Source organism: Panthera pardus, unplaced genomic scaffold (genome assembly GCF_024362965.1).
Source record: "Panthera pardus isolate Hobbes unplaced genomic scaffold, ASM2436296v1 HiC_scaffold_13, whole genome shotgun sequence".
Taxonomy (NCBI): domain Eukaryota; kingdom Metazoa; phylum Chordata; class Mammalia; order Carnivora; family Felidae; genus Panthera; species Panthera pardus.
In genome coordinates, this window is record NW_026526688.1 from 137,933,417 (window position 1) to 137,958,563 (window position 25,147).

General features: G+C 43.2%; 1 protein-coding gene across 2 annotated transcripts in view; it reads left to right on the forward strand.

Moving 5' to 3' along the window:
* Positions 1 to 4,132: 4,132 nt before the first annotated feature.
* The window catches only part of RASGEF1B (RasGEF domain family member 1B), a 569,745-nt gene continuing 548,730 nt past the window's right edge, over positions 4,133 to 25,147 (forward strand). Inside the window, exon 1 of one of the 2 annotated variants that reach the window (XM_053901455.1) lies at positions 4,133 to 4,208. Coding sequence is in view for 1 of the 2 variants with exons in the window: in XM_019466239.2 (XP_019321784.1) it covers positions 17,093 to 17,161 (69 nt within the window). In the remaining variant the exon portion in view is untranslated. Of the gene's footprint in view, positions 4,209 to 16,975; positions 17,162 to 25,147 lie in introns of those variants that run through there. The other variant, XM_019466239.2, reaches the window with a different exon arrangement.

A 25,147-nucleotide genomic window follows, 5' to 3' on the forward strand; every position in this document is an offset into this window, starting at 1 on the left:
CAGGGGATAGGCTCACATGCTTCTCAGAGCTCTGGCTTTCTGATAAAGGGACAACTTCAGGAGGGTGGGAGTAAGGTGTATTAGGATGGAGGTGGTAGAACTATTGGGGTGTTGAGATTGTAAAGTTGAAAAGGAAAAAAAGAAGGAAAGAAATGCCCATTTTATTTTTTAAAATGATGAAACCAGTTGTTGAGGGAACAAAAAGTAGGAAGATGAGAATATCATGTTTCTTTTGGGTCTATCTTTACACTACTCGCAGGCAAGGTACTTAAGACAAATTTTTTTTTTGAATGTCTATTTATTTATCTTGCACGTGCCTGAGCAGAGAAGGGGAAGAGAGAGAGGGAGAGACAGAATCCCAAGCAGGCTCCTTGCTGCCAGCACAGAGCCCGATGTGGGGCTCAATCCCAGGAACTCCAAGACAAGTTTAAATTTGGAACAAAACTGGTAGTTTCTGCTATGAAGTTTTATAGCAGGTAACCTTCTTAGCTCTTACTTTGTTCTCCTTCTTGTCCAACCACAGCTCCCACCCAACCTTAAGAAAAAAAAAAAGGGCTGCCTAGGTGGCTCAGTCAGTTGAGCGTCGGACTCTTGGTTTCTGCTCAGGTCATCATCCCATAGGCGTGAGATTGAGCCCTGTGTGGGGCTCTGAGCTGACAGCGTGGAGCCTAATTGGGATTCTTTCTCTCTCTTTCTGCCCCTCTCTCTAGCTCTCTCTCTCTATAAAATAAGAAGAAAAGAAAAAAAAAAAGGAATTTACTGTCAAGTTTTATAGTTGATGTTACCTGAGCAGCATTATGCCTGAGTGGGGAAAGTGGTAGTTGGGAAATGTCTTTCCTGTGAAACTGACGAATGTTCCAGTGTCAAGCTTCCTTCTGCCTCATAGTTCTTGTGCGTGGGCTGCCCTTTGACCCCGATCCTGTTCTCTGTGCCATCACCGAGGTCTCTGCTTAAACATGACCTCCTTGCCTACTTTGCCTGACCTGGTCCATCTGAATAAGATCCTCCCCTCCCTGCCCTGCTTCCTTCTTCCTCGTGGCCCTCATCAGCCCCTGGGTAACTGCTTATTGTCTGCCTCTCCCCCAAGAAAGAAAGCTCTAGGAGGACAGGGCCTATCTTCTACCGCTACATCCTACCTGGTGGAGCTTCACCTTAGGCTCTGCATGTACAACCTGGGCCTATAAAAACACAGCTCTGCCTTGTTTGTGGCATTATCATAGGTGCTGAATTCTGTGCTGTATAGCTGTTCACGTTACATTTCCTTTTTTAAAAAAAGTTATTTATTTATTTATTTTGAGAGAGAGAGAGAGAGCATGCATGAGCCGGCGGGGGGTGGGGGGAGGTGGGGAGAGAGAGAGAGAGAGAGAGAGAGACAGAATCCCAAGCAGGCTCTGCTCTGTCAGCACAGAGCAGAACGCTCTGTCAGCACAGAGCCCAATGCGGGGCTCAAACTCACAAACCATGAGGTCATGACCTGAGCCGAAATCAAGTCGGATGCTTAACCAACTGAGCCACCCAGGCTCCCCCACATTGTAACATTTCTGAAATCAGGATACAAATTAAAAATTTACACTTAATTAGTGGTTGCCACCCATCAAAGTCACTACTAAATTAATGTACATCTTGTAACTAAATGTGCCTTAGAATCAAGGAAACTATTGTAGACAGAATGCCCCCCTCACCACCCCATGCTGCACCCCAGAGATGTCCATGTCATAATCCCTGAAGCCTGTGAATATGTTACCTTACATGGCAAAAGGGACTTTGCAGATGTGATTCAGTGAAGGATTTTCACATAGATTATCCTGGATTATCCAGGTAGGCCCAATGGAATCATAATCATCTTTATGAGAGGGAGGCAGGAAGGTCAAAGTCAGAGAGGAAGATTTCACTATGGAAGCAGCAGTTTTAGTGCTTACAGGACCTCAAGTAGGAATGCAGACTCTAGCAGCTGGAAAAGGCAAGGAAAGGGATTCTCCTAGAGCCTCCAGAAGGAACACAGCCCTGCCAACCATTTTAGACTTCCATCTCCAGAACCATAAGATAATAGATTTGTATTGTTTTAAGCCACTAAACTTGTGTTGACTTGCTCTAGCAGCCATTGGAAACCAATACAGGCATGTTATTATAGACAATAACATGTATTACATTCTGGAAATTTTTGATGTCCAGCTTTGTAATCTTCTTGGGCATTGCTAAACATATGTCACAGACTCTGTCTTTCTGGTAAGACAATGTCATTGATATTTCAGGATCTAGACAGGGTGCAGTTGTTGAATCTTTTGACGCCATTTCACAGATATTGTCAGTGTTCCACCCATATCCCTTTGACCTACTCCAGATGTCAGCTATAGATAGTTCTTATATTAGAATGACCAGTCATCTCAGTTTGCTAGGACTTAGGGGATTCCCAGGACACAAGACTTTCAGTGCTAAAGCCAGGACATTCCTGTGCAAGGCAGATGGGTTGTTCACTCTACCTGTACATGGGATGTCTACCTGCATGTGTTGAAGACATTCTCTGGCCATAGGCCCCTCCTCATCTTCATACATGGTAGAAATTAACACTACAGAAGCATCCTACAAATAACAAGGGGTGAGAATTGATGGATATGTGTCCAGCTTCCCTACGTGGACTGTGGCAACATTCCGAGGCATATTTCATGCAATCACCTAGAGGGCCCCCTCTGGGATTGAGCCTGAATTGCCTACTGTGCTCATTAGTGACCCTCTTATTGACTTGTCTTGCTACCTTATCTTCAGCCCTCACCAAGTTTCCTGGACTATTTCCCAAATAAACTTTTTATACCCAGTCCTTGCCTCAGGATCTCCTTTTGGATGAGCTCAAACTGGAACATTACCCTAGGCTCAATCATCTTATGTGATAAAGTCCCAAATCCTTCACATGGTCCCAAACATCTGGACTCGGTCTTCCCCTCTAGCTTCATCCCTGCTGCCCTCACTCTTGCTCACCCATATCCAACCACATTAGCCAGTAATCAGAATCTAATCTGTTACAAATTCCTTCCTCACATAGGTCATTTGCACTAGCTCCTCCTGCTTGAATGCTCTGCCAAAGTTGTGTTCATTCTTTAGGTCCTCAATCAAATGTCACTTCCTCATGGAAGTTTCCCTGGCCCTCCAGATGATGCATGTTCTCTCTGACCCTCCTGCACTTTTCCCTCATGGCACTTACTACAGATAAAATGAGTTCATTATTTTATTGGAGGATGATTATTTGTTTATGTGGGTCTTGCAAAGGACTCGAGCCCACTAAGATTATACGGTGTGGATGTAAGGGAAAGCTTGTGGGGGGATGACAGGAAGAAGTGTCAGTGTCGTACATGTGTCCCTGTCCTCTGGCCAGCTAGCTGATGTGTTCTGGGTGAGGCATAGCTGGACAAATCGTGGTAAGTGCTCTAGGAGAAGGGCCCTGCTCTTTATCACTGTACATATTTACAAGGTAACTTGGAGGAGACGGGGGACATCTAGTCAACGTGTGACAGGGGAAGCTTCCTGGACAGAGAGATGGCCTAATTACACCAGAGCTTAGAACTCTCAGCCCAATTTTTAAATGGAAAGCCCTATCATTAAAAAAAAAAAAAAAAAAAAAGAAATTGAGGCCATTCTTTTAATATAAGTATATTTATTGATAGGTTTATACACGTAACACTGTCAAGCTAAATGCCAAATGGTAGAGAAGCTAAATTTCTTTTTTTTTGACATAATCATAAACAAAACAAAATAAACAAACATAGAGATAAATATTTAAAAATAGAAGTTGTAAAATTTCTTTGCACACCCTATAGATCATTTTGTGTGGGCCCCGAGGTGCACCCACCTCTCAGTGGAAATTACTGCTCTAGCACAGTGCTTTCCTGAGCAAAGTCTGATATGGTAGGCCTGGGTGGGGCCTGGGATGCTGCATTTCCAACTAGCTCCCAGGTGATGTCAGTGGACTTGGTTTGTGAACCATACTTTGAGTAACCTGGCTCTAAAGCATCTTGTCATCCAAATATTCATAAGCCACTGAGCTTTAGATGCCCAGGTTAAAAGAGGAATGTGACATATTCTGTTATTTTGGAATGATTTTCTTGTCTCATGCTTTGCTATTTCCAGGCAGAATCAGCGGAACGTGTGTGACCTTCACTGCATTGTTGAATGATTGCCCATCAGAAAATACAAAGAGTAAAAGACTACTGGGCAAGGTAAAAGTTTGTTGACTTTATTTCTCCTGGCCTTTAAAATCGAATTATCTGTTCCTGTTCCTGCAAAGACATGGCAAAAACGAGCCCATAAACAGGCTCCCTGCTGGATGCTTTTCATGTGCCATTTCAATTCATATGTGTCTTTAATGGCAGAAGCCTGTCTGAATACAAAGACATTCACTATGTGTGCATGTGTGCGTGGGTGTGAGGGAGAGAGAGAGACAGACAGACAGACAGACTGACTTGGCCTTCTCTCCTGACCCTCTCTACCAGACCTGTTGTGAGGGATAGGGCAAATCATTCAGGCTACGAGTGTGTGCTCAGGGATGCAGTGAGGATTTCCCAGCTAGTGACAGACTCTGAGTGATTTGTAGGCGTTTGTGTGCTGATTGTCTTGCCCTCTAGGCATGAGCTGTGTTGTATCAGGGGGGCAAGAGGGTTCCAATAGATTTAATATTCCTTGTATGAGCTTCAACCATCTGCCCGTCAGCTCTCAGTGTGAGCATAATATATGTTTCCAGAATAAAACACAAAGCTTGCTTTTTTCCCTCTTTGCCCCCCACCTCTTTCAGACTTTTTTCAGTTTGGATCATTTGTGTTTTCCTTCTCTTTTACGGTAGGTTACTAAGGTCACTCTCTCTACAATTATATTTACTTTTCCTTTGTTTTCTGATGCCTCTGGCATGTTTTAATAAATGGTTTACCTTTTCCTGATCACCATGTACCCTCTACAGAACTGTATCCTTGAAATTAATAAGGATCTGTGAAATCTTCTGATGCGTGCATGAGGTGGCTGGGGTTAAACTGTAGCCATTCCCAATGGGTGCAGATTAGACCCTTGACATCTACAGATTCTTCCCTGGCTAAATCTGAATGCTGTTTTCCTGAGGGATGAAACTTTAACCTTTTTCCTCCTTTGCGGGAAATCTTGTGACTGTTGATGGGCCTGTCCTAGTAGCTATAGCTCATTGCAGGACTAAAGTTATTTGGCGATTGGGTGCCTTTGAACCAGAACCCTTGTGTCATTTAAGGTAATTGGCAAATGGGAATCTTAAACTCTGAAATGGATGAAAATAAGTGAATCCAATCAAAGCAAGTTCTTAACTTAAAACCTCACTTAAATTGGAGAAATTTAGTGGGAGATTTAGAAAGGTTTTTAATTTATATGCAAGTTGGGTAGGAAACCTACTGGGACTCTCCTTGCTTTGCCCAGCAAGCAAATGTCAGGCAGGGGTGACTAACAGAAAGTGAACTTGGAATATTCTCTTGTGCAGGCTTGAGGGCACTGGGGTCAAAATTCTTCAGTCATGCTCATTTTTATTTAGTCAGAAAAATGTGCATGTTTTTGGATGAGACAGTGTATATTTAAAAACTCCTTCCTCTTTAAACTCATTTCACATTTGGCTTTTCCTACAGGGGGAGCTGAAAGAGGCCAATCCCTTGCCGCTCTTCTAGTCTAATGATGATGGGATGTAGGGAAGGTTGTGGGCTCTGGAGGGCTGCCTGGATGCCTGGCCAGGCTCCATCTCTTTCTAACTGCGTGACCTTGGGAAGGTAATAAACATCGCTGCTGTAGTTTCCTCATTTGTAAAGTAGGGACTATGATTGTGTTACCTGAAGGAGTTGATAAAATGATCAAATATAAAAATGTATAAGAATATATGCAAAGTGCTCAGCACAATGCCTCTCCTATATTGCCACGTTGGTTATTGTTACTGCTATTACCACGGAAATGGAAGTTGGAGAAAAATGGACTTGTGGATTCCACATCATGACTTGTGCTGCTTGGCTGTGGAAAATGTCTGAAACACACCTCTGCCCACGGAGAATTGAGAAGTTGGGGCTGATAGGGGAACAAACAAAGAAGATAGAAATGATATTTTTTCTTTTAAAAAAAAATTTTTTTTAAACATTTATTTGTTTTTGAGACAGAGAGAGACAGAGCATGAACGGGGGAGGGTCAGAGAGAGAGGGAGACACAGAATCTGAAACAGGCTCCAGTCTCCGAGCTGTCAGCAGAGAGCCCGACGCGGGGCTCCAACTCACATACCGCGAGATCGTGACCTGAGCCGAAGTCGGACGCTTAACCGACTGAGCCACCCAGGCACCCCCCAGAAATGATATTTTTTCAAAAAGCTTTGGTTTAAATTTGTGGCTGCTATAGAACTCATGGAAGTGTGCGGTTGGATGGGAACCATTCCTTCCTTTCAGGTTGGCACAGGATTAGTCTTGTCCTTCTTCCTCTCAAACCCCAGGTGTTAAGATTTGGTCTGACTTTGAGTTGTTTTTGAACTTGTGGGACTGATGGAGTCCTAGGGATGACCCTGTCCAGAGCTCTTTACTCTTGCTGAGTGTCTAATGCAGAGCAGATCTGGGCCTCTGTGGATAGTTATAACTGAACCAGCCTTTAGCAGGATGGTGTGCTTCTGGCCAGAGCTGACAGCCTGTCTGTTCCTTTGTCCCATCTGTCTTTCATGGGGACTTTCATAGATGTAGGCCACACTGGTTAAGATGGTGGACCAGTCCTGGGAGGGTGTAAAGCGATGAAATGCCAAAATAGCATTTACCTCCATTTGGATCTTCAGCTTTCTAGCGAATCCCATAGAGGGTACTTTCCCTGTGGAAGACCCAGGTGATCACAGGTTTAGCTCTATCCCTACAGCAGCCCTGCTCTTTAGCATCGGCTCCCTTTCTCTGCTCCACTGTTTGTGGGCTTTGTGGCCACCATGCTCCTGGGTGGTGCCATGGTCATGGCCCTGATGTTCCTCTGCCTAATGTTAGCTACAATGCTACTTGCTGCTGCCCATTGATGCACTTGGCACCCAGGCTCCATATTGGTGCCCCACTTCTTTCTGAAGTGAACTTTGGTTCTCTACCCTTGAGCCAAATGGTTCCTAAGGGTATGGTGTAGCCTTGATGTACTGTGGGTTTTGTCACTGTTATGCAATATCAGTCTTCTTATTGTCACTGGTGTTGTTTGGGGCATTACCACTGTCACTGGCACCATGATGAGCTAGACCTTTCCCACAAGCACAGTGACTCTTATATTAAGCCCCAAACTGAAGGGGGTGGGGGTGGGGGGGGGAGATGTAGCTTATTCTCTTAGTTTCTTATCATACCTATAATATTATAATTTTCCCATTTATTGATTCAATTTCTCCAGGCTACACCTCTCTCAAGAGTCATAGTACAAGTTCCCTGCAGGGCTGAGTTGGAAGCTGATTGATATCACACTGAATGGCTTAACCCCTTCAACAGCTTAACTTCCTTTTGTGTTGAGCATCAGCCAAATATATTGACCTAAACCTTGAATCTTTCCTGTGTTAGAATATGCCACCCTCCCATCTTAGACACCCAGGGCAGGGCTGGGAAAGCCAGAGTATTTCTTTGCTCATTGAAGAGCCTCTGGCCACCAGCTTCAAGTATTCTGCAGAGATTCTCTCAGGGAGTCCCATTACAGCTTTGTAAACAAATAAACCCTAGCAGCTGAGCCAGGACTAAAACCCCAAATTCCTGCATCAGGAGAGTAGGCTTGGCTGTGATGTGGGAGTGGTACGTCAAGGAAATGATGCTGAGCTCTTTTCCCTTCCTCCAACACATACATATAATCTCTCTCTCCCTTTTCTTTTCTTCTGTTTTGCACCTAGCTCAAGAAAAATGCTATTTTTCAGGGAAAATCTCCTCCCTGGCATGATTTAGAGAAGGTGTAGAGTTTCACACAATGGGCACTGAGTAAATGACTTAGTGGAGCTTGTGGGCTATCAGGAGATTTAGAATCTGGGCCCTGCTCTGCCAGTATACTAGCTGTATAAACTGGGTCAAAAGCCTTAACCTCTCTGTGCCTCTGATTCTGTAGAGTGGAGTGGGGGGGAGGAGAAGTGGTGGATTGGACTAAATTCTTAAAAACACTCTCTTTTTGAGGGAAATGAGCTTCTAACAGCTAGTGAGGGAAAAGGCCTAGTGTGTATCAGGCTTTTCCTCCCCTTCTTGTTGGCAGAATGGGGGCCCGGACAGAAGCCACATACTTGCTTGTTGTACCAAGAAAGAAGTGAGGCAAATACGAAGTTTAAATCAATAACATGACTTGAGCACAGAAGATGGAACTATTTTCTTCCAAATTGTTTTGATTGCGGCCAGTACCTGCTGTTTGGTATGAAATCCATTCAGATCATCAAAAACCCAAGGAGCATACAGTGCATGAAAAGATGTTGTAATTGGCACCATTGTAACTCTGTACGGTGTGTGATCTTAGTGCGAGGAGGGAGGATTGTAGGAAAACTTGTAATCTAATTTTCTTTGTTGTAAAATAGAATGTTACCATTGTATTCCTGTGGAATAATAATTATAACATCTCAGACAAATAGAGCGTCTTTCTCAGGAGGTGCTTAAAGAGCTCAGTAGACCTTCAGTCAGCCTTGTAAACACAGTGAAACCTGGCTTGGTTGCATTTCTCTCGACTGAAAATTCCTATTAGACAGCATCTCCCCTCATCCATCCTACTGGGATAAATGATTTTTATGCTGGCGAGGCTGACACCCCGAGAGACACTGAAGTGCCTTCTGCATCATCAAAGAATTATGAAACCTTCAGTAGTGTTTCAGTGTTAATTGCAATTGATGACAGCCTAATTTTTTGAAAAGTGGTAATTCATGTGTTGCATAGATGATAATTAGTCAGAATAGTTGATTAATCAGACTGCTCTGTTTTTTGACCATACTGAAGTACAGTATTTACAGTAACTGCAATACCGGCTCTCCCTGAGAGCCACGAAGGAAGCAGGATGAATTAAAGTAGCATTCTTTCTTTTATTATTATTTTTTTAATTGCAGTATAGCTGATATACAGCATTATGTTAGTTTCAGGTGTACAACATAATGATTCGATATTTGTCTATATTGTGAAATGATCACCACGATAAGTCTAGTTAACATTCAGCACCACACTAGGTACAGAAATTTTTTCCCTTGTGATGAGAACCTTTATAATTTATTCTCTCTTAGCAACTTTCAAATGTTCAATACAGTATTCTCAACCATAGTTGCCATGCTGTACATTACATCCTCATGACTTGTTTTCTTTATAGCTGTAATTTTGTACATTTTGACCCCCTTCCCCATTTTTCCAACTGCCCCCACCCCATGCCCTCTGGCAACCACCAATCTGTTCTCTGTACCTATGAACTTTTTTTTTTTTTTTTAAGATTCTACATGTAAGTGGATCATACAGTATTTGTCTTTCTCTGTCTTATTTCATTTAGCATAATGCCCTCAAGGTTTATCCATGTTGTCTGAAATGGCAAGATTTCATTTTTTTTTTTTAATGCTTTTTATTTATTTAAGAGAGAGAAAACGCATGTGTGCACAAACCAGGGAGGAGCAGAGAGAGAGAGGGTGAGAGAGAGAATCCCAAGCAGGCTCTGTGCTATTAGCACAAAGCTCAAATCGGGGCTGGATCTCATGAACCATGAGATTATGTGAGCTGAAATCAAGAGTTGTATGCTTAACCACCTGAGCCACCCAGGCACCCCAACATATCATTCTTTTTTTATGGCTGAATAATATCCCTCTGTGTGTGTGCTTTATTCTTCGACTTCTACATTAGTTTCTAAACTAAATGAGAAGAGAAAATAGGTAAGTTATAAAAATAGATTATATGCGCTGCTTATGACTTTGCCATCCTTAGGGTCATGGCTATTATTGATAACTAGACTGTTAGCTCTTACAGTAAAAGTGAGTGTCTTTAAAATTGAATTTTAGGGGCACCCAGGTGGCTCAGTCAGTTAAGCGTCCGACTTCGACTTAGGTCATGATCTCACTGCTCCTGAGTTGGAGCCCTGCATCGGGCTCTGTGCTGACAGCTCAGAGCCTGGAGCCTGCTTTGGATTCTGTATCTCCCTCTCTCTCTGCCGCTCCCCTGCTCATGCTCTGTCTCTGTCTCAAAAATAAATAAACATTAAAAAATTTTTTTAAAAAATTGAATTTTGGGGGCACCTGGGTGGCTCAGTCGGTTAAGCATCCGACTTCGGCTCAGGTCATGATCTCACGGTTCGTGCTGTGCTGACAGCTCAGAGCCTGGAGCCTGTTTCAGATTCTGTGTCTCCCTCTCTCTCTGCCCCTCCCCCACTCATGCTCTGTCTCTGTCTCAAAAATAAATAAACATTAAAAAAAATTTTTTTTTAAATTGAATTTTGGATGATATTTTGTAGAGCCTCTTCACAAATTCCTTAAGCAAAGCATCAGTGCAGTGTATTTAGCTAATTGGTCCACTGCAAATGTTTTATTAAAGGAATAAGATATTGTTTTTAAGTTTATTTATTTTGAGGTGGGGAGAGGGGCAGAGAGAGAGGGAGAGAGAATTCCAGGCAGCCTTGATGCCGTCAGCTCAGAACCCAATGCCAGGCTGGATCTCATGAACCTTGAAATCATGACTGAGCCAAAATAAAGAGTCGGACGCTTAACCAACAGCCACCCAGGTGCCCCTTAAAGGGGTAAGATCTTAAATCAGTTAAGATTAACTTGAAAACTTTTTTAAATGTCCAGGTTCTTCATGATGAGGTCTTCAAAAAAAAAAGTATTAGAATTGATGTTGTACTCAGGTTCACTGCAAAGAATGAAAAATTCAAGAATGTATAAAGAAGAAAATAAAAATAATCTATTATTTTATCACCCTGAGAGAACTGTTATTGCCTTTTGGTATATCTCCTTCCATTTTCTTCTGATGTATACATGTAAACATTTTACTAAGTTAGCACATACTGCATGTACTGAATGCTGTCCCCCATCCACATTATATAAAGGACATTTTCTAAGTCAGTAAATATTTTCTAAAAATATACTTTATGCTGACTATATATTTATGAATCATAATCTGTCAAACCAATCTCCTGTTGTTAGGTTTAGCAGGTTTACAAATTTTGGCTTTATAATGCTGCAACAAATATCTTTACTCATTTATTTGTCCATCCATCCATTCATTCAATCAACTTTTATTAAGTAGTGGGTGCCAGGCTGTGGGCCATGAGTTGAGGATATATCATTAATCATAACCTTTCTGATAATGTTTATTACTATTACTAACTATTGACCAGGTACTTTATTAGTATTAGTATGTTAATTATTGTGTCTGGAATTTTCGCTGTAAGCATCTTTGCTGTAGATGTCTTTGCTGCAAGTGTCATCACTGAAAACATTTTTTGCCATATAACTAATTGGCCATAAGGCCATTTTTCCATAAAAGATAAAAAAAAAAAAACACAACTGGTTGACAGCTTGGTTTGATTTCTTCATTGACACAGTACTCTCATTTTTATATTTCATAAACCTTAGCCTTCATAATGGTCTATACAGTGGTGTGGAGTTTTGAACCCACATGTCCCACAGTTTAGGAGCATCTATCAGCGGACATGTGATAATATACCAAGAATAAACAACCAAATACAAAGCCTAGTTACAAATGTGCATCCTAGTATTTGGAAAACTGGCATCTCTCTCAGTGAAAGAAGAAATTTTAACAAATGAAGAAAGAGTGTGATGCTGAATAAGAAGATGAATCAATAAGCAAAAAAAGTGTATAATATTGTGAATGAAATACTTTGGAGAAAGTGGTTAGATACAATCCACAAAGTAAAATTAATTATTTGCATGGTATTGCCATGAATCTACACTATACATTTTGAATGTATTAAAATATTTTGTATTTTGCAATTGTCTTTTTTTCTTAATTTTTAAAAAATGTTTATATTTGAGAGAGAGAGAGAGAGAGAGAGCAAGAAAAGGGGAGGGGTAGAGAGAGAGGGAGATACAGAATCTGAAGCAGGCTCTAGGCTCTAAGCTGTCAGCACAGAGCCTGATGAGGGGCTCGAACCCACAAACTGTGAGATCATGACCCGGGCGAAAGTTGGACACCTAACTGACTGAGCCACCCAGGTGCCCCTTCAGTGAAGTCTTTTTAATTTTGTTATCCTTATCCGTGTTTTATTATATCTTCTTTAATGAATGCTCCTCTTGTATTTTTCATGATTTTTATCTTTATGGCAATATTGCCTCATGGCCACTTGGTTATGCAGCAAAAATGCTTGTGGTAAAGTTGCTTACAGTGAAACTATGTAGAACCATTAATTATATGAATGTATGTTAGTATAATAATCATTGTAATAAGTTAGTATAGTAGTAGTAATGAATTAAATTCTTATGAGGTGGGTGTTATCATCCCTATTTTCCAGATAAGGAAATGGAGGCTTAAAGAATGAAAGTACTTGCCGGTAATCACTCAGCTGGTCCTTGACAGAGCTAGGGTTCAAACTTAGGCAGGCTGACTCAAGTCCTGCTCTTTTAAGCATGACGGGGACTGTGTCAGTAAAAACGACACTTGCTCCAATGGCCATGAAACGATTTTAAACGCAATACTCTTTGAGCGATTCTCTGGTTATTTTTTAGGATAAATTCTAGAAATAGAAATACTGAGTCCAAGAGTATGAACAACCCTTCAAGGTCCTAAATGGGGGAGGACCAGAGCTGGTTATTTATTTATTTATTTATTTGTCCTGGGTGTCTGCCATCATGCTACTAGCTAGGTAGACAGCAGGTAATAGGTGTGGTAATGATTCAGGGCCTGGGCAGGCCCTGGAGAAAGGCTGGGCAGTGCTCTTGCTATCGAGGCAGGGTCGGTGGGACTGCCCTTTAGAAATGTTTATTTCCTCTTGATGCAGTGTGGCAGAGGGGAGGCGACATGGAGAGGAAGAGTTCATCAAAGGAATGAGTCTAGACCACAAGTGAAATGTATAGCCTTTTAAGATGAATATCATCACAAGAAAATGCCTCTGCTCACTAAAAACCACCAGTTCAGCTAAAGACTTTCTTGATGTAGTGTAGCTTCCCTTGCGCTACACCATAAGTTACTCACATACAGCAAATGACTATCTGTAAATATTCCTTCTGCCCCCTCATTACTGCCACATTCTCCCTCAAGTCCCCCTTCCCCAGATGAACATTACCTGTCCTTTGCCAGCTTTCTGTGATGCAGTATCACATACTAGCAAAAGCACAGACTTGATTGGCCACTGTCCTAGTCTGATTCCTGTCTGTGCCCTGTAGGTTGGACAATCTTTTCTTCTTAAAATTGAAGTATCTTTGACACACAATGCTACGTTAGTTTCATGTGTACAACGCAGTGATTTGACATGTGTATATGTTATACTATTTTACCACTAGTGTAGCTACCGTGTGTTACCATGTAACACTGCTTCAATACCATTGACTATTTATATCCCCTGTATTGTACCTTTTATTCCTATGGCTTATTCACTCCATAACTGGAAGCCTGCATATCCCACTCCTCTTCGTTCCTTTTGCCATCGTCTGGCAACCATCAGTTTGTTCTTGATCTGTTTGTGCTTTTTGTCAGTTCATTCATTCATTTTTTTTTTTTTTTAGATTCTGCATATAAGTGAAATCATATGATATTTTCTTTCTCTGTCTTATTTTACTTAGCACAGTACCCCTTAGGTCCATCCATGTGGTCCCAAATGGCAAGATCTTATTCTTTGTTATGGTTGAATAATATTCCAGTGTGTGTGTGTGTGTCACATCTCCTTTATCCATTTAGCTATCAATGGACACTTGGGTTGCTTCCATATCTTGGCTATTGTAAATAATGCTGCAATAAATATAGGTGTGCATATATTTTTTTGAATTGGTGTTTTCATTTTCTTTGGGTAAACGTCCAATACTGGATCATATGATATTTCTATTTTTAATTTTTTGAGGAATTTCCACACTGTTTTCCAGAGGCTGCCCCAATTTACATTCCCACCAACAGTGCACAGGGATTCCTTTTTTTCCCCACAACCTCACCAACATTGACTGACTTTTTGATTCTTAGTTTCTTACCTTTAAAATAATACAGAGTTGGGGATGCCTGGGTGGCTCGGTTGAGTGTCTGACTTTAGCTCAGGTCATGATCTAGGGTTCATGGGTTTGAGCCCTGTGTCAGGCTCACTGTTGTCAGTGCGGAGCCTGCTTTGGATCCTCTGTTCCCCTTTCTCTCTGCCCCTCCCCCCTCATACTCTCCCTCTGTCTCAAAAATAAACAAAACATTAAAAAATTAAAAAAAATAATACAGGGTTGTTATGACAGGCAAATGTAGTGCCATGAGCAGAAAAAAATAACAGCTAACCTTCACTGAGTTCTTACTACAAGTATAACAAAACAGAACACTGTTCTAAGGGTTTAAAATGCATACATTTACTTATTCTTCAAAATAATCTGTGATAAACTGGATTCTAGAAAGCTCTCATGGTTTTCATCCCTGGTGTTACTTCTGTGATTATGTTACATGATGTGATAAAAGGGACTTTGAAGATGTGATTACATGACTAAGCAGTTGACCTGGAGATAGGATTATCTAGGTAGGCCTGGATATTATAATCACATAATCCCATGGGCCCTTTAAAGCAAAAAGTTTTCTCTGGCTGTTTGTAAAAGAAATCAGAGAGATTTAAAGTATGAGACGGGCTCAACTTGATTGCTGCTTTAAAGATGGGAGGGGTCACATAAAAAGAAGCCTGGGCAGCCTCAAGGAGCAGGGGGTGGCCGGGCTGACAACCAACCAGGAGGCAAGGACCTCAGACCTACGCCACAAGGAACTGGGTTTGGAAGTGGATTCTTCCCAGGGCCCAGAGATAAGAGTCCAGCTGGCTGCATATTGGTTTCAGCCTTGTGAGATCCTATGCAGCAGAGAACGCAGTTGAACCCACTCCCAGAACTATGACATGATCCATGGGTGTTGTTTTAAGATGCTAAGTTGTGAGAGCAATAGAAAACAAACACAAACCATATGCAGTAGCTACCTTTATTATTTGCCTAATTTGCAGATGCCCAAAGCAAAGCACAGAGAAGTGAAGTCACTTGTCCGAAGTCTCACAGCTATTAAATATCAGAAGTGGGATTTAGTAGTCTATCCCCAGAGCCCATGCTCCAACCCAGCGACACAGTGCCTGAGCCATTTGTAGGTACTCAATGCATATTAGTTTCCCTTCCCTTTTCTTTTTAGTGTAGCCCACAGGGCACCTACCTGCTACATTTCTTAATTTTGCTGATGTGGGTTGGCTGGTGCTGTGCCAATGGGATTCTGGATATAGAATACTTGGAGCATTAGTTTTACTCACTGGAGTAGGTCTTTTTATATTGTAACAAACCTGACTGAATATTTCATAGGCTAAAATGAAAAAAGATAAAACTAGAGATTTCAAAGAAAATTTGTTTTTGATAATCTCTTTACTGTGAAAAATAGTTGACTGCAAAAGTTGGAGAAGCACTGAACTGATGCATTCAAACTAATTTAGTTTAACACCTTTCCTTCCCGTTTCATTTCCTAAATCCAGTGACTTTGCTGTACCAGCTAGAGTTCTGGAATCTGAATCGGGAAATCTACATCTAGCTATTCATCACCATCCACCCAGCTATCCATCTTCTATTCATTCAGTCAAACAAGATTTACAGAGTCCTTCTATAATGCCTGAAGTGTCTCTAATAAAATGTGACTTGTGAAGTAATACAAACTTTTCTAGTTCTGCTTCCTTGTGTAGAACATTAGGTGATTTGACAAACTTTCCTTAGGGTCTCTATGGCCAATCAATCTGTTGCTTTTACAGTTCGGGTGTGCCCCGACTTCTGGATTTGTTAAGGTAGGGCAGTGCTTCTCAAAATCCATCCCAGGCACCACCTGCATCAGAATCTCCTGGGGTGCTTAATAAAAAAGCAGGTCCTGAGGTTGCCCCAAACCTTCTGAATCAGAAACACCGGGAGTTGGGGCCCAGGACTTCTGGTTTTAAACAAGTTCTCCAGGTTATTGCTATGCACACTAAAGTTTGAGATGTACAGCTATAAGGATGCAACACAAGTCTTGTGTCCTAAAAGTATCTCCCTTATTAAAAGACAACAAGCCTTATAGGTTTGGGAAAAAAAAACAAAAACAAAAACAAAAACAAAACCCAAAACAGGACCATACCTGTCTGTGTGTCTCCTGCCTTGACCATCCTTTTTCACCCTAACCCCTCACCCCAGCCAAGGCCAAGGAAGGAGCTGTGACTGTGATTATGGAGCGGATCTAGCCCAGCCCCCGTGCCTTCAAAGTCACTTTTCCCCTTCTGGGCTACCCCTGCCTGCTCCATTCAATAACAGGGGTTAATGTGAGGAGTGGGCGTCCCTCCTCCCAGGCTCTGGAGCCCTTCCCTTCCCCAAAGGGAGGGTGGGGCTGGCGCGTGCCGGTGGGGGAGCCCCTCTGGGCAGCTCGCGCCTTGCAGCAGCCACTCGTCCGGTCAGTCAGCGGCCCGAGGCAGCCGCCTTTCCCACCCCGGTTCGCGTCGAGGAGGGGGAAACTGGAGAACTAGGTCATCCTGGCCCTCCTCCCGAAGCCGACCCTCCCGGCCGTCGCCTGCCGGTCTCCAGCCGCGCGAGGCCGCCGGAGTGGCCGGGCAGGTGCCTGCGCCGCGGTGCTGTGCCCGCCCGCTGCCCTTGCCCGCGCGCTCCGCCCGTCCTGCGGCGCCGTTGGCCCTCCCGCCACCCCCTCGGCGGGGCCCTTCCCTTTACTATGGTAATGGTGACATTCAGCGGGAAAGGCTAGCGCGGACCGCAGCGCCCGGCTTCCGCGCCGCGGGAGGCTCGGTCGGCGGAGCGGGCTGCGGCGGCCGGGCAGCAGGCGCGCTCGCCCGGGCCCCGGCCCCCCCGGCCCTCCGGCCCTCCGGCCCCCGACCGCCGCGGGGCTAGCCCCCGAGCCCCGGCCTCGCTGGCCCCGCGGGCTGCGCGCGAGCCCCGGCCGCCCCGGCTCCCCCGCGGGGCGAGGACGCATCCGGCGCTTCGGGAGGGAGCCTGCCTCCGCGCTCGTATATGGCAAAGTTTCTCGCCGAGCTCCTGGGCTGCACGTTGCCGAGCAAGGGCGCCTCTCCCATGTTCGAGGTAGGTGGAGGGTGTGTCCCCGCAGCGACGGGCGTCCGCGGTGGCGCGGCGGCGGGCCCCGAGCGGGGCCCTGGGGTCCCCAGGAGTTGACAAGTGTGTGCGGTCTCACATGCGTGCTTTCCACCTGCAAGTCTGGGGTGGGGCAGGGCGAGGAGGAGACCTGAAGCCCGGGAGGCTGAATCCTCGCCTCCTGGACCTCAGTGAACCTGTTTTTCCTTCCTTCGTTGACAGGCGAGCACGTTTTCTGTCAGTCTGGACTGAGTTTTGCCAGTTGCTCTTTACCTAAAATGCTAGGAATGCCTGAAAATGAGCAGGATCCTGCAGTCCCTCTTTGCTGCTTACTTTGTTGTAGTGGTGGTGTTTTTTTTAACCCTTTAATCTGAAAAAAAAAAAAGTTAACGGTAAAAAATCTTTAGGTCAGGAGGTTTCCGCCTTTTTGCCTCCTCCTGCCCCCTTCCCCAAACCCCCAGCACGCTGCAAACTCCATTGAAGTTAACTCATTTCTTCTGTGAGTGAGATACATCGGGGATGAGAAGAGTTAAAGTGGGGTTTGCCAGATCAGGTGAACAAATCGCAATTCTGAAGGCAGGTACATCTAATTGCTCACACCTGCCTGAGGTGGCAATGATGCTGCTGTAAGCATCTCTGCAAGGAACCGTTTATGAGAAGGCTGGCTGGCTGGTCCTACTGAGGGAAATGGTGGCAGCCACTGTTTTATGGGAAACCTATATTGGCTGCTCGTAGGGACAGCCTCACACTGTGTACGGCAACCCCCCCTCTCCCCCTTCCCTCCACAGTGGGAACAGAGTGTATCCTTTGTCTCTATCTACCACCCTCCTCCAACAGACTGCCTGACAACTAGGCCTGGACCAGAGGGCAGTGGCAGTGGCCAGTGTCCTGAGTTCTTGCTCGGTACTCCTCACTCAGTCCTAGGGCCTGACTGGTCCTCCTGACAGCCTTGGGGCTCCTCCAGGAGCTACCTCTCTGTCTGCAGTTTCCTAGCTGGTCAGAGAAAGCAGAACTTGGGGTCCTCTGTCATGGATGTGAAAGCTCGTCCTTCAGCAAGGCAACTCTTGAGGCTGCAAACTCAGACTCTTCCCTGGCTTCTAGTGCGTCTCTTCTCACCTTTGGCTACTGTTGGTGTTCCACCTTCTATGGCCACGTTCCTTCGATCTTAGAGCTCAGATTGCCCAACCCATGATCTCTGCTGTGTGACAGATTGGTTTTTAAGCAGGGAGATCTCAATAAGAGGTGATGGAGAGGAGCTGGGAACACAACAGCAGACTGAGAGAAACCAGACTGAAATGCTTGGGTGCTTGGTGGCCTGAAATCTAAAAAGAAAATAATGAAAAGCCTGAAAAAGTAAAGTTTTTCAGGCCTGCAGCTAAAATTAGCCGTCTCCTTTGGCCTGTTACATCTCTGCCCATTTCCCTCTCTGTGATGTCAATGTTAGTTAGTGTTTGGGGGTCATTCCAGAGAGGTGAGATGCTCCTTTAGAATTGCTTTTCTCTCTGACTTGTCCTTTACTGTATTTAGATTTTTGTTTTTGTTTTTTTAATTTTTAAAAAATATTTATTTTTGAGAGAGAGAGAGAGAGAGAGAGAGAGAGAGATACAGAGTGTGAGTGGGGGAGGGGCAGAGAAAGAGGGAGGCACAGAATCCAAAGCAGGTCCAGGCTCTGAGTTGGCAGCAGAGAGCCCCGATGTGGGGCTCGAACTCACAGAGTGTGAGCTGAAGTTGGATGCTTAACCGACTGAGCCACCCAGGCGCCCCTAGATTTTTGTTTTTATTTATTTATTTTTAAAGATTTTACTTTTAAGTAATCTCTACACCCAACGTGGGCTCGAACTCACAACCTGGAGATCGAGAGTCTCACACCCCACCAACTGAGCCAGCCAGGTACCCCATGGATTTTTGTTCTTAAATTACCAACCCACATCAAGCAATTTTGTTGTCTTTGGTTGTTTATTCCTGTTTTATCTTCTAGCCAATAGATGCCCCACCTTGATTTCTTGGAATAATTGGCTCTCAATCATCGCTGGTTTGAGGGAGACTTAAAAAGTAATCAGAGACATACTTAGACAATTAAGAAAATGAGTAGCTGTTTTGTCTTTTTTTTTTAACATTTAATTTATTTTTGAGACAGAGAGAGACAGAGCATGAACGGGGGAGGGTCAGAGAAAGGAGACACAGAATCTGAAACAGGCTCCAGGCTCTGAGCTGTTAGCACAGAGCCCGACACGGGGCTCAAACTCACGGAGCTCGAGATCATGACCTGAGCTGAAGTCGGACGCTCAACCGACTGAGCCACCCAGGTGCCCCGGCTGTTTTCTCTTTGAAAGCTCTGGGGAAAGGAAATTCCCTCTGTCCTTGCTAACTCCATATATCTTGCTTTGTGCTATTTGCTGGGGGCAGAAGCCAGAGTCGTATCTGCTCTCTCCCTCTTTCTACAAATGATTGATACAGTGTTAGCTGAATCACCCCAGCAGGTATCACTTTTAATCAGTGTTGGTAGAAGAGTTAAGAGATCATCCCTTCCCCACCTATAAGAGTACATCTGCTCAAAGAGGTGAATGACTGAGTATGGAATGTGTTTTGAGGTTGCTTTCTTCTCAGGCAACACATTCTTACTCATAAATGAAGAGGCATTTGTTGAGGCCTCTATATTTGGGAGGGAGAGAAATGTGTAAGAAAGATATTCTTAAGCCTTTCTAAATATTCATTTCCTAAAAGCGAAAGTGCTAGGACATGAGAAAATTTAGGCAACTTTTCATTTCCACCAAATGCTCTCATTCTAACTTTGGAGGCTACCTTTAGTGTCTGGGGGGTCACGAGAGGAGGTGGATGTTTTCATAAGGAATGGCCTTTGGTTCCATTTTGGTTAGGAGGTGGCCACGAATGTAGGCTCTTCCTACCCAGGCCAGTTTGGTTTGCACAGAGGAGATTCTGCACAGTACCTGAAAGGGTACTGGATCCCGACAGGACCTTGTGTGTGTTTGCAGGTGTCTGACAAGGGCGAACAGGTGACTGGTATGGAGAACACAGAGGCAGAAAGTCACTGTGGCTGGAAAACAAGTCGAATGCATACCTTGTTGTGTCATTGTCAGAGGCTAAGGACCAATGGTGTGTATTTGGAACACAGTGTCTTCATGATCATGTTGTTCATCTTCCCTTTACTTTTTCTTAGTCAAGTATTTAAGTTTACGAACCAAGTCTTTAAGAAAGAATTATTAAAATTTCAAGAAAAAAAACCCCGAAAGGATAAGAAGTTTACCTCGGTCACAGCAGTGCCCTGAGCACTGGTTAGATTTTTGGGATAATGTTTGTATGCCTCACCATACTTGCATAGCTTCTGCAGAAAGAGTGGGCTTGCTGGATATTCTGATGTCTAGAAAAGTAGGACATTGTAAGCATAGAATGGTGGTTTCAGACCTAGCACGTCCTACTTATGTGTGTCCTGTAGGCTTAGATGGATGGATGTCTGGCCCTGACCTCCATTCCTGCCCCTGTTGGCTCTGACATATTATGAACCTTTGCATTGTGCCTTCATGATAGTCAATGATGGAGTCTGGTTTAAGAGCAGAAAGTGGCAGGAGAATTATAAAGTCAGAGGCAACTGCTTTTTCTCCTTCTGGACCCCCTTCCCTCAGTCAGCAAACCTGCATTGAAAAAAAATTTTTTTTAATGTTTAATATTTTTGACAGAATGTTAGTGGGTTAGGGGCAAAGGAGACACAGAAAGGGAGGCACAGAATTCAAAACAGGCTCCAGGCTCTGGCTGTCAGCACAGAGCCCGACGCGGGGCTTGAACCCACAGGCTGTGAGATTATGACCTGAGCCAAAGTCCGATGCTTAGCCAACTGAACCACACAGGTGCCCCTGCAAACCTGCATTTTTAATGCTGTGACCCTTCATCATCTAACCCGGAGGGGTACCTTTCAGGAGCCACATCCACTGGGGAGAACACATCTGGCTCTACAGAAAAGGGGTGTTCAATTCCATTCCACTGTTTCTGGATGTGGTCTCTAGAATTGTCATACCTCATGTATGTTCTACTTATTTCCACATTCTGTTTTCTTATTTCCACCGGTATTGCTGCCTAACTATGACTATAGCTTTATTTTAATTTATACATAATACATAATAACTGTCATTTATTGTCTACTCTGGTGGGTATTGTTCTAAGGGCATAATATACACAATCTCAGCTATCTTCCCTAATAGGTTCGCGATATAGGTGTTTACAACCATATACTTTACAGATGAGAAAAGTCAAAGTTTATAGAGTTTGAATAATTTGGTTAAGGTCACTTTAGGATGTGCTAGAGTGAGGATCTCAAAGTTCACCTACCTTCTTCAACTATGGTTACTTGGTATTTGGTGTTTTTGTCTTTTGTTTTCTACCTCAGTTCTATTCCTAGCCATACTCTTTCTCTTTGGAAATAGGAAAGGTAAACACCCTCATTCTTTCATTCTTCCATTCTTTCATCATCACTGTGTTACCACTGGGATGGCACGAGTACCTTACTCTTGGAAATGTTCGATCAAAGGCTGGTTGAACTCAGAGGAATTGTTAAGGGAAAGATTCAGTTCAATCACCATAACCCTTTATAGCTAGTTTCCACTTATGAGGCATTTCCTGCACGTCCTGTTTTATTCCCCAATGACATTATGAGGTAAATAGTGTTGAAGTGAGGAGGCCAGGGCTCAGGGTCATTACCTGAATTGTCCAAGGTTACTTCCTACCTCGGATCTGATCCTGGACTCTGATTCCACAGTGCTTTGCCAGCCAGCTGCATTGACTCACCTGATCTTTTCCTGGCCTCTGAGTTCTGGCTCATCCGCTCGATCTTTTGGACCATTGCCAAAGTCATTTTCTTTAATAGCCCGACTGAACACAGTGTCCATTTATATACCCCCAATTCTTTGGTGGTTCCCACTGCATGCAGATGCCATAGGGGATGCAGTTTCCCCTTGACAGTGTGGTCACTACCTAAATTTTCTTGTCCAGTCTTTCCTTCTTACTGTATTCCTAGCACGCTAGCAAACTTTTGTCTATATCCATTTCTTGGTCATGTCCTCTCACCACTAAGCTGTTGCTCTGCCTGGAGTTTTCTTCCGCCAATTCGTCTATTGATGTTTCCTCTCTCTGCAAGGTTCCTCTCAAATTTCGCCTCCAGATCCAGCCCCTTGGACAATAACCAGCCCTCGACTGCAGGCCCCCTGAATACTGTTTGTTTCTATAGGAGACCTAGGACATCTTTCTCTTGTAACTTCTCCCTCCATGCTTCAGTTGTCTGTCTTCAATGGAGATAATAACATTGTCGAATGCAGGTGGTGAGGGTTAAATGGGTTGGTGCCTGGAAAGTACTTAGAATAGTGTTCCATGCATGGTCATTGCTGAGGTCCTTGCCTATGCATCTCTGACCTCTTCAGGATCAAAAACTAAGTAATTTTTCTTTCCACAGCACCCACCAGAGTATTGTACACATCATTTTGCATCACATGATGGATCAAACTGATCTCATTCCGGAGGTTCATGATTTCCTTCGCCCTTAAACTATTTGTGATGTCTCTGAAGTTCCAATTTAACCAGCACCCTGTATCTTTATTTGCTAAATCTGGCAACCCTATCTTGCCATTCCCCTCCTCCCATCATAACCCAGCCCCTAGACTCCAATCCCACTCAATTGTAGAAGACTTGTCCCCCATCTTTCCTGCTTAATGGTTCCTATTGTGGCAGAGATCCTGTCCCAGGCCAAGGGAGACACCCATAGGGAATTGAAGTTGGACAGCTATCTGTCCCCACTGCCTCACTAGTATGGAAATGATGGAGTAAGCAAGCTTTCCTCTGCAAGTGTCAGGTCTGTGACTGAGAGAGGTGTATCACTGGCGTCCTGTTTATTCACTATTCATGTGTTCACCGGTTCACTCACTCACTCACTCATTTAACAAATGTTATTTATTAAACCCTAGCTTTGTGGTAGGCACCCCATGGAAGCCTTCCTAAAAGACATTCAAACTGTTTTAACTGTGAGCCACAGTAAGAAATATATTTTACATTGCAATCCTGAATGCACATAGCTATTTATACCTATAACATTGAAATTAAGTTTCAAGAATAACACTTTTACTTATGACAGGGGTTGTACTTTGATCTTTGCAGTTCTGTCCTTTCCATTCCATTTCTTCCTTTCTATTAAGAATTAAACAGGGAAAGACCTGCTGAATTGATTTCATGAGTTGTGACTCATAATTTGAAAAGCACTGCTATAGAGGATGGTAAGATTCTATTTTTACAGAACAATTTGTGTTCCCTCATTATTCCAGTACTATACTTACACATTATTACACTATACATTAGGAGAGTTTTGTGGTCTACTATGGGAAGCCAGTCACCATGAATAACCTTATTTCTTGGGAGAAAATATTTTCAGGGTTTCAAACAATTAATTTACCAAATAACGTTTGATAAATATTCTGCCTCTAAATTGGGTTATAGGTTTGGCATGTTACCTGAGCATATTTTATGATGTGCTTTTTATTTAGAACACTGTAGTTGGATTTCAATTTATTTCTCTTTGCATCTACTAACGACAAATATGTCCCACTAGCTGAATTACTCCCTAGGTTACATTTACGGATCTTTCCATTTTTTATATTTTAATTGACCCCAACCCTTCCCTCTTGAAAGAACTTAAATTTTCAAGCAGTCTTTTTTCCCCCTCTAATTTGCCTGGTAAGGATTTTGATTTTGTTCATTACAATGAGCTCCTTTGTTTAAATGAATCTTACATGCTCTCATCCACTTGGTCATTCTGGTGGGCTTCAAGCATCTGAAGAATGAACCATGTGGTCAGGTTGTTTTGAAAGCAACTAATTTGGATAAGGCTGTAGCTTCAGTGATTGGATGTTGGTGCTTGATCATAAGAGAGAAGTTTGAGAATAATAGCTCCTGTTGCCACAGCTGGGCTTTCGATGAGGGTCATTTGAATTTTAAGCTAATGGATACTGAGTTTGTCTTGTAAATTCACAATTCAGTTTGTTTGAGGGCCAATTGGATTGCTCTATCACATCTGAGCCATTGTGTACGCACAGGCAACTCTACTTACCTTTTGTGTTAGCTGCTTTTAAACTCTGCTTGTGGTCCTAAATGCATGCATTTCATTTATAGGAATATTTGGTCCCATTATGATTAGATCTGTCTAATGGCTTCTTGCTGAGAGACCATTACATGATTTTTTCCTTTTTGTATTTTGATAAGTAAAGGCTGGTGTTCAAATGGCCAGTGCTGTCTGCATGTCAAGAGGAGCAGGGATAGGAGCTTCACTCTTTGATTTATTTCCTTTTGCTTAGTTCTTTTCAATTTGTAATAGTATTCTTGTACGTTATGAATTTCTTTACTTCACAAGTCTTTGATAAAATACAATAGGTCTAGTAGTGACTTTTGTATTTAAAAAGTTCTACCTACTTGGAGTTGCCTATTGAAGTGTCCCATAAATAAAATGACAGCTTTTATCTACCTGAATTTTGTGATGAGTAAGGACTATGCTTTCTACCCTTGGAGAATCTTAAGTGTATTCTAGGCCTATTTCTCTACATACCTATAATATATTAAGTATTCTATATCCCTTTCAAAACTCTACACTTTCAAACCAAAATGGAGGACCCATCATTCCCCTGTACCCGGCTGGAACCCACTTCTCCTTTCCAACTCGATTGTCAGCCAAAAGCACCACATATTTTCCTAGAGTAGCACTTTGGTGCCATTTTTTGCTTTCTTTTTATTTCATGAACAATCTGTCAGTGACTCCCATAGATTCTTTCTTGGACTTACACCTTTCTTTTTATCCCTACTAGTCTTTGTATACTGATATGACAAGCATGTATTTACTTATTTTTAGAAAGGCATTTAAAAGAATATTTACTTATTTATTTATTTTATTTTATTTAGAGAGCTAGTGAGCGAGCATGCGTGGGTGGGAGA